Here is a 13,643-nt window from a genome sequence, read left to right as displayed (position 1 = left end):
CACCACATATGGTAGAAAGAACCTTCATGTTTTTTACATTTCCAACATCTATCTGACACCTGATTGTTCATTTTTGCCAGTTTCTTTGGTGACATATACCACCTGTATAACATTTTGAAGCAATTTTCTTTAATGTTATAACATGGTTTAATGTTTATGTATATAACTGTGATAAACGTCTAGATTTTAACTGCGTAAATTATGAAATATTAACTTTTTATGTTTAATTTTATATTCTATGCTAGTTTTATATGTTAGTTTTTTACATGTTGTAAGCCGCCCTGAGCCACCTGGTGGGAAGGGCGGGATATAAATTCCAAATAAATAAATAAATAAATAAACATGTTGATATCTTCATAGAGTTCTTCCACAAGTGTTCCCATGACTCCATTTGTATTTCTTTATTTATATTAATCGCCCATTTTATCATTTGAGATTTAACTACTTCATCCTTAGTAGACCATTTCAATAATAGTTCCAATTATATATTCCAGTACGTTTCACCCTGCAATAATAATAATATCTGCCGGCAATAGTAATATCTGCCGGCTCCGCTGATTTTTAAAGCCCTGTTCTTTTTAAAAAAGTTTTAAAATTTTGACCTTCCTTTAATGTCCGCCAAAGTTTTTCTATGGTTTATAGTCCTAGAGAAGGCCAGGAGGCTTGAAACTTTCCCTTCTTCCAATGGCTACTTCCTTCCTTTCCTGTCACCAAGTCTTGTTTTCAATGGTTGAGAAGTCCCGCAATACTTTTATGACGCCACTTCCTGTGACGTCTTCCAGTTCAGCAACTCTGTGACTATGGGTTTTTTTTAACAAAACCACAAGTATTCCAAACAAAAATTGTTTTTCGTCTTTTAACTTTGCTTCTTAAATTCCAAAAGTCCCGAAATTACCCCCTTTCCTTTCTTCTTAACTTTAGAGTGTTATATTTAAATCCAAATCTTAATCTTTATCCCGCATAGAGCTTATTTTAGTCCCGGAATGGTAGATAAAGATCTTTACCTTGCAACCAGATTTATCCTTCTTCACACCGTCCTTTGTAAAGATAGAAATTGAGATATTAAGATAGTCCAAAGAAAGCTTGAATCATGATGAAGTTAAGTCAATTTAATGACCTCGGAGACCCTCTGTAGACGCTGGAATGCAGTCCTTCGCCGGGGACTCTTCAATGCCTAAAAGGAACCCCACTGGGACTCCTCGTCAGCCAAAGTAAATCCCCTCAGAATTTCCTAAGCATGTCTTGGCCTTTTCCCTAGCTGAGAAAAGTAGGCAGCAGGCATTGAGGTTGCCTTCTCTACCCAGAACAGAGGCTCCGGTCCGCTCCTCTTGAGAGAAGAGGCTCAATTCTCCATGCTCCAACTCCGGAAGTCAAGAAGATATTGAATTTGTATCCTGCTCTCCACTTTGAGTCTCAGAGCGGCTCACAATCTCCTTTATCGCCCCCCCTCCCAAAACAGACACCCTGTGAGGTGGGTGGGGCTTAGAGGGCTCTCACAGTAGCTGCCCTTTCAAGGACAACCTCTGGGAGAGCTACGGCTGACCCAAGGCCATTCCAGCAGCTGCAAGGGGAGGAGTGGGAAATCAAACCTGGTTCTCCCAGATAAGAGAGCTATGGCTGACCCAAGGCCATGCTAGCAGGTGCAAGTGGAGGAGTGGGGAATCAAACCCAGTTCTCCCAGAGAAGAGTCCGCACACTTAACCACTACACCAAACTGGCTCTTATTCCACAGCACTGGCAGTCTCACTGAATTGAAAGAACCGAAACCAGAAATATCGGAATAATCAGAATTTCAGTGTGCACCTTGGACGTAATGATTGCAAAATTGATGGAAACAATTTTACTGTATATTTAGTTTTTAAATGTTATGTTTGTTTTTAACTGTTGTGAGCCACCTTGAGCCTGCTAGAGAAGGGCGGGATATAAATCTGATAAAATAAAATAAAATAAATGCGGGTTGGCAGAACAGAGGCAGACGGGCAGAGAGAAAGCCAGAGGGAGACGGGCAGAGAGAAAGCCCGGTCTGACCCATCCCAGCGGAGACCACCCGTGACCCAAGAGGAGGATAACTGGTGCTGATCTGCTTCTCTTTTGTGGTCTGAGACTCCACCAGGTCAGCGTTCAATTCCCTCACTCTGGAGGCCAGCTCTTCCGATTCCTGGGCACTCGCCGAGGGAAAGCGTGACAATGGTCCATTGAGTAATGGTCCATGATGGGGTTGCCACCTCTGGGTAGGGAAATACCTTTAGATAGGGTGGAATTCTAGCAGGAGCTCCGTTGCATATTAGGCCACTCCCCCTGATGTAACCAATTCTCCCAAGAGCTTACAAAAAAAGAGCCTTGTCAGCTCTTGGAGGATTGGCTACATCAGGTGTGTGGCCTAATATGCATAGGAGCTCCTGCTAGAATTCCACTCCTGCCTTTAGATTTGCGGGGTGGAGTCTGGGGAGGGAATATAATCCCATGGCGTCTACCCACCAAAGCAGCCATTTTCTACAGAGGAACTGATTTCTGTTGTCTGGAGCCCAATTGTCTTAACAGGAGATTTCCGAGCCCCACCCCTGGAGGTTGGCAACCCTAGCCCCAGAAGAGCTTTCTTGGCCTCTGAGAACAAACGGTCACTGTTGTCTTTCGGTTCTGGTAGGAGAACCTGAATCCGTTGGTGGTGCTGAATCTCTTCAAGCGAATCCTTGCCGAAGATATCCCCCTGCTTCTGATGAACCCAGACTCGGGCAAGCCTTCCGACCTGATCCTGACCCGGCTCCTGGTTCCCCCGCTCTGCATCAGGCCCTCTGTGGTGAGTGACTTGAAATCTGGCACCAACGAGGACGACCTGACCATGAAGCTGACCGAAATCATTTTCCTCAACGATGTGATCAAAAAGGTGAGTCTCTCTCTACTGGTAAGTCAGCTCTAACCATTTCGTGTCATTTGTCACGCACCTTCCATCTGGGGCTCACAACAAGCATTTGTGAAGAAACGGCAGCAGGCTTTGCAATATGGAGCGGACACAGAGTTTGGGCCTGCTTGAGGTCTGCTTGTCAGTCATTCTCTGTAAGTCTGGGTTTAAGCAGAAACGCTATCAGTGTGCTGTATCATTGATACGTTTCATCTGCTAGAGTTGCAAGAGTATATGGTGTCTTCAAACAGTGGCTGGATGAACACTTATCAGGGATGCTTTAGGCCACATAGATTATGTGGGTCTCAAAGCCCCCAGTCAACTGGCTTGGAGAGAGCATTTATCTCTTTAAATCCCTTCTTCAAGCCAGCCAGTTGCTTTCTTTCCCTCACCCTCATCTATTTCCTTCCTTCCTTCCTTCCTTCCTTCCTTCCTTCCTTCCTTCCTTCCTTCCTTCCTTCCTTCCTTCCTTCCTTCCTTCCTTCCTTCCTTCCTTCCTTCCTTCCTTCCTTCCTTCCTTCCTTCCTTCCTTCCTTCCTTCCTTCCTTCCTTCCTTCCTCCCTCCCTCCCTCCCTCCCTCCCTCCCTCCCTCCCTTCCCCTCCCCTCCCCGCGGCTCTCAGACATCTGACATTCATTTCTTGTGGCTCTTACATTAAGTTTGGCCACCCCTGCTTTAGGCTGATCCTGCACTGAGCAGAGGGTTAGACTAGATGGCTTGCATGGCTGCTTCCATCTCTATAATTCTATATGCAGGCCTCAGTCATTGTTGCTGGTGCTGTATTGAACGTCGTGTGCAACTCCATGTGGCGGAAGCGTAATGGGGTGGTGAAATTTGGAAAATGGGAGAGATAATGCTCTCAAAAGGAATTCGACAGGATATTGATATTATATCAGAACTGTTTTTATCAAATTACGTAAGAGCTATCCCTAAACAAAAAATAGGGTAGTTTCTGTATGTTATTACTGCTGCTAGCTTGACACTGGCTAAAGTGTGGAAGTTGAAGAAGATTACAACATGGAGAACTTTTGTGGATAAGGTTGAAAGTGTACTATACACTTGTGCAACTGACAGCATTTCTAAAGGAAGAAGACATACAAATTGCTGATCAAATGTGGCAAGAAGTTTTATTTTACATGGAATACACAAAGTAATATGTTGTGAGTTTTAGTCTATAATGATGATGAGTCTGCGTATAGGAGGGAAGTTCATCAGCTGTCCCTCTGGAGTAAAGTAAATAATCTTATTTTTAATGTAAATAAGACGAAGGAAATTATAGTGGATTATAGGAAGAGTAGTCTGGACATTCAGCCGTTGTTTATTGATGGTGTTATGGTAGAACAGGTGACAGAATGGAAGTTTTTGGGAATTACTATGAAACAGGATCTAACATGGGGGGCAAATACTTCAGCTCTAGAGAAAAAGGCCCAGCAACGACTATACTATTTAAGACTCTTAAGATCACAACAACTGTCAGGGAGTCTGCTGGTTGCCTTTTATCGTAGTTCCATTGAGAGCATTTTATCTTATTGCCTCTGCATGTGGTTTGGGAGCTGCATGGCAGCAGAGAGAAGGGGGCTCCAAAGAGTGATGGTGAGAGCACAGAAGATTTGTGGATGTTCTCTCCCCTCATTGGTGGATCTGTATAATATGGGATGTAAAAGGAAGATACAAATGATCTTAAGGGACCCTTCACATCCGGGCCACTTGCTATTTGAGATCTTACCGTCGGGCAGGCGATATAGAGTGTTGAAGGCTAAGACAAATAGATTTAAGGGCAGCTTCTATCCAAGTGCTGTGGTTAGGCTAAATGCAGGGTTATGAATGGTTATTTGTTTTTAGATGCATTTAAATGGTCTATGTATATGACCTTTTTTTTTGGGGTGTTGATATGTTTGTGGAAGAGCACCTCATTTCGTTGCTCTCATTTTCTTTTTTGAAAACAATAAATCTATCTATCTATCTGTCTGTCTGTCTGTCTGTCTGTCTGTCTATCTCATCATCATCATTATCTATCTATCTGTCTGTCTGTCTATCGTGTTTTTTCTTTAGCTTTTTTATCAGTTATGGATTTATTTCATATAATGGATAGTTGGAAAATTTAAAAACAAATGCTTTTAAAAGGTGAGCCACCCTTTTTGTTTTATTTGTATGGCTATGATCAGATTGGATCATATTCTTTTAAATTACTCTTTTATAATCATAGGATCATAGAATTGGAAGGGACCTCCAGGGTCATCTAGTCCAACCTCCTGAACAATGCAGGAAACTCACAAACACCTCCCCCCTAAATTCACAGGATCCTCATTGTTGTCAGATGGCCATCTAGCCTCTGTTTAAAAACCTCCAGGGAAGGAGAGCCCACCACCTCCCAAGGAAGCCTGTTCCACTGAGGAACTGCTCTAACGGTCAGGAAGTTCTTCCTAATCTTGAGCCGGAAACTCTTTTGATTTAATTTCAACCCACTGGTTCTGGTCCTAACTTCTGGGGCCACAGAAAACAATTCCGCCCCATCCTCTATATGACAGCCCTTCAAGCACTTGAAGATGGTGATCCTATCACCTCTCAGCTGCCTCCTCTCCAGGCTAAACATGCCTTAAGGACATTGTGTTAAGGACATTGCTAACATTTGAAACATGCTTAAAATGGTAGCAGAAAGCTTAGGATTTGCTCTGTTGGTTCCTTGTAAAAGAAGTATTTGGGGATTTTTGCTGATTTTCAGCATTTGGCTTCAGGTGAGCCTCTGAAGCTTTTTTGAAAATGCTAATCTGCATTCGTTGACTCACCCTTTGAACTTGCTAATTATTTTTGCCAGCATAGAATTTCGGGAGCAAAAACTCAGATGATCATGGAGGACTGGGACTTCCTGCAGCTCCAGTGTGCTCTCTACATTAACAGCGAGCTCTCCGGCATTCCTCTCAACATGGCACCCAAGAAGTGGACAAGAGGCTTTGTCCAAAGGCTGAAGGGGAAGCAGGGTGGGTCCTTCAGCATAACCTCTGCTTTCTTTGGTGGTCACACGAGGACATATGGAATTGTTTGTGAAAGGCCGTGATGCCGGCACCCTTGTAGGCAGAATCTTTCCTTGCCCTGCAGTCCAAGATCCTTTAAGTTGAAAATATCAGGCACTGAACAAGACACATTCTGCATGCAGGGAAGAATGGCCCCTGCCACAAGCATAGCCCTAAGCAGGGCTTTTTTTGTAGCAGGAACTCCTTTGCATATTAGGCCACACCCCTGTGATGTAGCCAATCCTGCAAGAGCTTACAGGGCTTTTCTTACAGTGCCTACTGTAAGCTTCAGGAAGATTGGCTTCATCAGGGGTGTGTGGCTTAATATGCAAAGGAGTTCCTGCTACAAAAAAAAAGCCCTGGCCCTAAGGCAGCGGCTTTGCAATTGGGTTCAGACTGACTTTTTTTGTTTGCTTGAATAGGTTTATTTGAGGGCTGGAATTTCGTGGTTGGTTGCTTGGATCCCTTTTCTTCTTCTGAAGATGATGATACTGGATTTATATCCCGCCCTCCTCTCCGAAGAGTCTCAGAGCAGCTCACAATCTCCTTTCCCTTCCTCCCCCACAACAGACACCCTGTGAGGTGGGTGGGGCTGGAGAGGGCTCTCACAGCAGCTGCCCTTTCAAGGACAGAGTCTCAGAGCGGCTCACAATCTCCTTTCCCTTCCTTCCCCACTACAGACACCCTGTGAGGTGGGTGGGGCTGAGAGGGCTCTCACAGCAGCTGCCCTTTCAAGGACAGAGTCTCAGAACGGCTCACAATCTCCTTTCCCTTCCTCCCCCACAACAGACGCCCTGTGAGGTGGGTGGGGCTGGAGAGGGCTCTCACAGCAGCTGCCCTTTCAAGGACAGTCCCAGAGCGGCCTACAATCTCCTTTCCCTTCCTCCCCCACAACAGACACCCTGTGAGGTGGGTGGGGCTGGAGAGGGCTCTCACAGCAGCTGCCCTTTCAAGGACAGAGTCTCAGAGCGGCTCACAATCTCCTTTCCCTTCCTTCCCCACTACAGACACCCTGTGAGGTGGGTGGGGCTGAGAGGGCTCTCACAGCAGCTGCCCTTTCAAGGACAGAGTCTCAGAGTGGCCTACAATCTCCTTTCCCTTCCTCCCCCACAACAGACACCCTGTGAGGTGGGTGGGGCTGGAGAGGGCTCTCACAGCAGCTGCCCTTTCAAGGACAGAGTCTCAGAGCAGCTCACAATCTCCTTTCCCTTCCTCCCCCACAACAGACGCCCTGTGAGGTGGGTGGGGCTGGAGAGGGCTCTCACAGCAGCTGCCCTTTCAAGGACAGAGTCTCAGAATGGCTCACAATGTCCTTTCCCTTCCTCCCCCACAACAGACACCCTGTGAGGTGGGTGGGGCTGGAGAGGGCTCTCCCAGCAGCTGCCCTTTCAAGGACAGAGTCTCAGAATGGCTCACAATGTCCTTTTCCTTCCTCCCCCACAACAGACACCCTGTGAGGCGGGTGGGGCTGAGAGGGCTCTCACAGCAGCTGCCCTTTCAAGGTTAACCTCTGCCAGAGCTCTGGCTGACCCAAGGCCATTCCAGCAGGTGCAAGTGGAGGAGTGGGGAATCAAACCCGGTTCTCCCAGAGAAGAGTCCGCACACTTAACCACGACACCAAACTGGCTTTCCACTAAACTGAAACTTCTGAAGCAGGGTGGAGTAGAAAGTCTAGAAAACAAGGTTCACTGCAGGCCCAGAACCAGTATCCATTGTGGAATTCAGGCAAAGAAAGCTCCCCCCCCAACCCCCTATTTTGGCTCAGGCTTACTAGCAATAGAATAATTAACAGACACACTCACATTCTTACATGTTACTGTTTTATTGGTTTCCCATGCTAATGCTCCCCAGACCAAAAGTTTTTTTCAATTTGTTAATTTTGCTATTCTGCCATTGGATTATAACTTTCTGCCACTTTGCATTCTAAACCAGTGTCCACCAGCTATATGTAGCTCTGCTCACTGTACCTCATTCCTCATCTGAAGAAGTATTTATGCATATGAAAGTTTACCTCCTGAATAAAGCTTTGTTGGTCTTAAAGGTTACTTTTATGGACACTTTGGAATATCAGCCATTTTTCATTCAGCTGTATTCAATGCACGTTTTTGTTCTGTTTTTCAAAAGGTCGGTTCAGAGGAAACTTGTCTGGAAAGCGAGTGGATTTCTCTGGCAGAACGGTGATTTCACCGGACCCAAACCTCCGAATTGATGAAGTGGCTGTACCCGTTCACGTTGCCAAGATATTAACATTTCCTGAGAAGGTTGGTGGTTTATTTATTTCAAACATTTTTTAGCTGCCTGCCTTATGGAGCAAAAAATATAATTTACAATATAAATTAAAATCCGGAAAATGGTTTACATGGAAATATTTTAAATCACACAATTGAAAGTCACAAGCTCATCATATGCAGTCCTAAATAAAACTGTACTCAGCTGCCTCCTAAAGACTGAGAGTGAAGGGGCTACGTGCACCTCTCTGTTCCATGATGGTGGGGCTGCCACCGAAAAGGCCCCCTCTCATGTACCCCCTCCAGTGGAGTTGCTTTGATGGGATGGTAAGGAGGGCCTCCTCCTGTGATCTTTGTTCCCAGGCAAGAACATGTGGGAGAAGACGGGCCTTCAAATACTCCAGTATGAAGCCATGGAGGGCTTTAAAGATCAAACTGGAGAAAATCAAACCTGCCCTCTCTTGTGCGGCACAATCTCATCAACATACTGAGGCTGTTGGGGTGCTGCACTCTTTCTTGGGGCTTCTATGCACGTGGTGATGACAGACACAGGCCTTGTTGCAAAGAGCAAGAATTCATTGTGATCCTTACAAATGAAAAGATTATTCCAATCAGTTTTGTCATTTACCAAGCTATTGTTCTGCTGTTCGGCATAAGATCAGGCACAAGATTTTTATGCCTCTAAGGATCCAAAGCCTTCGGGTGGTCCTGGCAGCGCTTTTCATTTCTTCTCCCTTCTAACGGGAGTATTTCTATTTCAGGTGAACAAAGCTAACATTGTCCTCATGAGGAAACTGGTTCGAAATGGTCCAGAGCTCCATCCTGGAGCCAACTTCATTCAGCAGAGGCACACGCAGATGAAAAGGTGCTTGCTGGTATCTGTGATGCTTTTTGGAGATGATGATGATGATGATGATATTGGATTTATAGCAAGTTTCTCATTTTTATCAAAGATTTCAGGTTTTCACAGCTGGCATCATCATTAGGGTTTGTAGAATCTTTCGGGCTCAAGTGCCGTGTTCTACTGGAGAAAGTTTTTCTTCCAGACGTTTCGTTCTCAGCTGCGGAAACAGATAAGGAAACTTATCACCACCCTTTCAGGAAGCCCCCCCAAACAATGGGTACATTCACAAACCAATTGCCCTCTCACCACACCCCCTCCAGCCTAGAAATAGCAGCTCTCCAGCAGCCCTGGCCTCACTCAATGCACAGCAGCCAAGAAGGTCAGAACACCTGCTCCGGCTGCAACGCCACTGGGGATGTTCTCCGCAGCTGAGAACGAAACATCTGTAAGAAAAACTTTCTCCAGTAGAACACGGCACTTGAGCCCGAAAGATTCTACAAACCCTAATTTCTCATTTTTATTTAATGGTTTTAATTTTTTAATCCTTAACTGTTTTATTGTGTGATTTTAACTGTCATATATCTTCAGATGTATTAAACTGAGACTGTGGGAATCGGAGGAAACGAAATTACGGCCAACTCTCCCTTATACTTGCTCTCCAGCTTCCTTAGGTCTTTATGCTTTTTGTGGCAAAATGCCCAATTATCTATCAGACCTAACCACTCCAAGTCATCGCAGGGCATTTATGTTGGCCAGACTAAACGCGTTTCCCTCCAAAGTTTTACAAGGGAGATATCAGCGAGTCCCTTTAGCCGACAGACTTTGCTCCTGTGGAGCGAATACCCCTGACTCAATCCAGCATATATTGCTTGATTGTTCTTTTTACCATAACCTCCGTAAAGATTTATTTGGCAAGCTTTCTTTCTCTCCAGATTTGTCTATTCTGCCACCCTGTTATTATTTATTGAGTGATACTGAGGGGGTGGTTAGTGAGGCTGTGGCAAAATTTCTGGCTGACATCCTTAAATTTAATTCTGACCATGTTTGAATGTATCTGTAAGCTCGGTTTTATTTTGATTTTATCTCCAATGTTTAAATTTTTATATTCTGTGTATTTTTATCTGAATCTATTATGCCATTAAAGGTTTGGTATGGTAACTGTTTTATTGTGTTGTAATCCGCCCTGAGCCCATCTTGGGAAAGGGCGGACTATAAATCCACAAAATAAATAAATAAAAATCCCGCTCTCCGCTGCGAATCTCAGAGTGGCTCACAATCTCCTATATCTTCTCCCCCACCCTTGGGCTCCGGGGGCAGCACCAGCAGCCTTCCCTCCCCACTGCTTGAGTAGCAGCCTGACCCCCCGCACTCCCCACAAGGCATATTTGTGGTGTAAGGGAGGGGGAGAGAGAGAGTAAGTGACAGAGAGCACGGGAGAGTGGCAGCGAGAGCGAGCAAGACGAGAGAGCGACAGTGAGGGGGAGAGAGTGACGGAGAAAGGGGGGAAGTGAGAGAGGGGCAGCAAGAGAAAGTGGTAGAGTGACAGAGAGAGAGCAAAGCAGCCAAGCCCCACGGCCCCTGCACCAATTTCTTTTTCTCCTGTCTCCCTCCACCCCAAATTTTCTGGCTACAAGGCTGCTGGTGATGCCTGGACGTCCCCCAGAATTGCTTCTTCCGTTCCAAATATTTATTTATTTCTGTACATTTATATCCCACGGCTTTCGGCAATTAAAATCCTAACAACAAATGCACATTCTGTGAACGGAAAGTGGGACGACCACCCTGTGATCCCAACCCCGCCATCCGTTGTCTCTTTTCTTCAGGTTTTTGAAGTATGGCAATCGAGAAAAGATGGCGCAAGAGCTGAAGTACGGCGACATTGTTGAGCGGCATCTCATAGACGGGGACATAGTCCTGTTCAACCGACAGCCCTCTTTGCACAAGCTGAGCATCATGGCGCATATAGTGAGTACAGCGACCTTTGACTGCAGTCCCCCATTGTAGGGCTTACATTGTCTGCACAGGTCTCGGAGGAAAGAATGACAAAGTGGAATCTAACAACTGGCCATGAGCACTGAGAAGCCTCAAGTGGGACTTTGTTTCTTTTGTCCAGTGTGGCAAGTCCTGCATTTTCTCCTAGGCTCATCTATAAAACCAGGGTGTCAAGCGTGCTATTTTCTGTAACGTGATTTTCTTACAGACAAAGAGCTGGTTACCAGCTCTCTTCTGCTCCCCCCCTTATTTACAGTCATTGGGCAAGTAATACATCCATCTGGCCCAAGGTTGTTTATGCTACAGCCTGGCTGGTTGTACTTTGAAGTTGCCTCTCCCACAGGTTCACACAGACAACTCTTATTTGCTTCCAGAATAGTGTGAGAATGGGAGATGTTTCTAATAGCCTAAATTCTTTAGTAATAAAATAGATAGTTGTTTAGCAACCTTTGAACCCATGACTCAATTATGCATCTGTATGGTAACCTTTGAAGATATCCTATATAGCAACTGTGTATACGTCATTACTCGTCATTTTGATTTAAAACAAAAGACTGTTTATTGAGAAATATTGGCGCTTGACACAGGGGCGGCAACCAAACTGTGGCCCAGGAGACACAAGTGACTGTTTCACATATATTGTGTGGCTCTTGAAGCCCCAGCTGACTTGTTGGCCAGCTTGGAGAAAGCATTTCTCTCTTTAAATCAGTTCTCCAAGCCAAACCAGCCAGTGGTTTGGAGAATTAATGTAAACTTGCTTTCTTTCCACCTCTCTCTCTCTCCATCTATTTTCCTTCCTTCCTTCCTTCCTTCCTTCCTTCCTTCCTTCCTTCCTTCCTTCCTTCCTTCCTTCCTTCCTTCCTTCCTTCCTTCCTTCCTTCCCTCCCTCCCTCCCTCCCTCCCTCCGGGCTCTCAAACATCTAACATTTATTCTATGTGGCTCTTACATTAAACAAGTTTGGCCACATCTGCATAAAACAGTTACTCTCATTAGGGAAAAGTCTGAAAACCTGGGAAAGGGGTGAAGCTGAGAGCCAGTTTAACTTTATGTACTGAAGCGACTCACGCAGAGCTTTTACCCTATTAAGTACTTTATTTTCTGTTAAATAAAACGTTATTCCCCTCCATCTGTGTCTTGTCTGTCTAGTCAAATATATGGGAAAAAGTTATTTCTATTAACTTCACAGATGATGACTGCCTCAGTCTAGCAGGATCCCAAATAAGAGACTGTAGGTGGTGGTAGAAAGTGTCATGTCACAACTAATTTATGGTGGCCCGGTAGAGCAGGGGTGCCCAAACTGTGACTCTTTCACATATATTGTGTGGTTCTTGAAGCCCCCACTGCCATGTCAGCTGACTTGGAAAAGGTATTTCTCTCTTTAAATCACTTCTCTCAAGCCAAGCTGGCAAGTGGCTTGCAGAATGATTTTAAAGTTAAAGTTGCTTTCTTTCCACCTCTTATCCCCCATCTATTCCTTCCTTCCTTCCTTCCTTCCTTCCTTCCTTCCTTCCTTCCTTCCTTCCTTCCTTCCTTCCTTCCTTCCTTCCTTCCTTCCTTCCTTCCTTCCTTCCTTCCTCCCTCCCTCCCTCCCTCCCTCCCTCCCTCCCTCCCTCCCTCCCTTCCTTCCTTCCTTCCTTCCTTCCTTCCTTCCTTCCTTCGGGAGGGACGGTGGCTCAGTGGTAGAGCATCTGATTGGTAAGCAGAAGGTCCCAGGTTCAGTCCCTGGCATCTCCAACTAAAAAGGTTCCAGGCAAGTAGGCATGAAAAACCTCATGAGCTTCTGAGATCTGATAAGACTGGGCTGGCCTGACCACCCAGATCAGGGCAAAGAGACATTTAGGGATCACAGAGCTACCAATCTTTAAAGCTTGTGCCCCCTTTTCTATTGGATTGTGCGTGGTTGGGGTTGAGCAAATTTGTAAGGAGAGACCAGCCCGGTGGGGACTGGATATTCTTCCACCCAGAAGGCAGCTGTCTCTTCCCCTCTCTCCCTCTCACCCCATAGCTGCAGCCAGGGCTTCTTTTGAGCAGGAACGCACAGGAAGGGAGTTCCGACTGGTTCGGCTTGAGGGGTGTGTGGCCTAATATGCAATTGAGTTCCTGCTGGGCTTTTCCTACCAAAAAGCCCTATGAGAAACAATGGTGAAATCGGGGGTGTGGTCTAACATGCAAATGAGTTCCTGCTGGGCTTCTACAAAAAAAGCCCTGTGCGAAACAATGGTAACATCGGGGGTGTGGTCTAATATGGAAATGAGTTCTTGCTGAGTTTCTCCTACTGAAAAAAGCCCTGTGTGAAACAATGGTAACATCGGGGGTGTGGTCTAAAGTGCAAATGAGTTCCTGCTGGGCTTCTCCTACTGAAATAGCCATGTGCAAAACAATGGTAACATTCGGGTGTGGTCTAATATGCAAATGAGTTCCTGCTGGGCTTCTACCGAAAAAGCCCTGTGTGAAACAATGGTAACATCGGGGGTGTGGTCTAATGTGCAAATGAGTTCCTGCTGGACCTCTCCTAACGAAAAAGCCCTGCGCTAAACAAATGGTAACATTGGGGGTGTGGTCTAATATGCATATGAGTTCCTGCTGGGCTTTTCCTACCAAAAAAGCCCTGTGTGAAACAATGGTGACATCGGGGGGTGTAGCCTAATATACAAATGAGTTCCTGCTGG

At 45.6% G+C, this 13,643-nt stretch overlaps 1 protein-coding gene across 1 annotated transcript in view; it reads left to right on the top strand.

Moving 5' to 3' along the window:
* Window positions 1-13,643, top strand: part of POLR3A (RNA polymerase III subunit A) — a 97,316-nt gene that overhangs the window by 12,326 nt on the left and 71,347 nt on the right. The window contains 5 exon segments of the mRNA XM_060236725.1: window positions 2,645-2,884; window positions 5,714-5,876; window positions 8,034-8,170; window positions 8,899-9,002; window positions 10,805-10,946. Coding sequence (XP_060092708.1) covers window positions 2,645-2,884; window positions 5,714-5,876; window positions 8,034-8,170; window positions 8,899-9,002; window positions 10,805-10,946 — 786 coding nt within the window.

Source organism: Heteronotia binoei, chromosome 4 (genome assembly GCF_032191835.1).
Source record: "Heteronotia binoei isolate CCM8104 ecotype False Entrance Well chromosome 4, APGP_CSIRO_Hbin_v1, whole genome shotgun sequence".
NCBI classification, from domain to species: Eukaryota; Metazoa; Chordata; class Lepidosauria; order Squamata; family Gekkonidae; genus Heteronotia; species Heteronotia binoei.
This window is presented reverse-complemented; position numbering and strand designations above follow the sequence as displayed.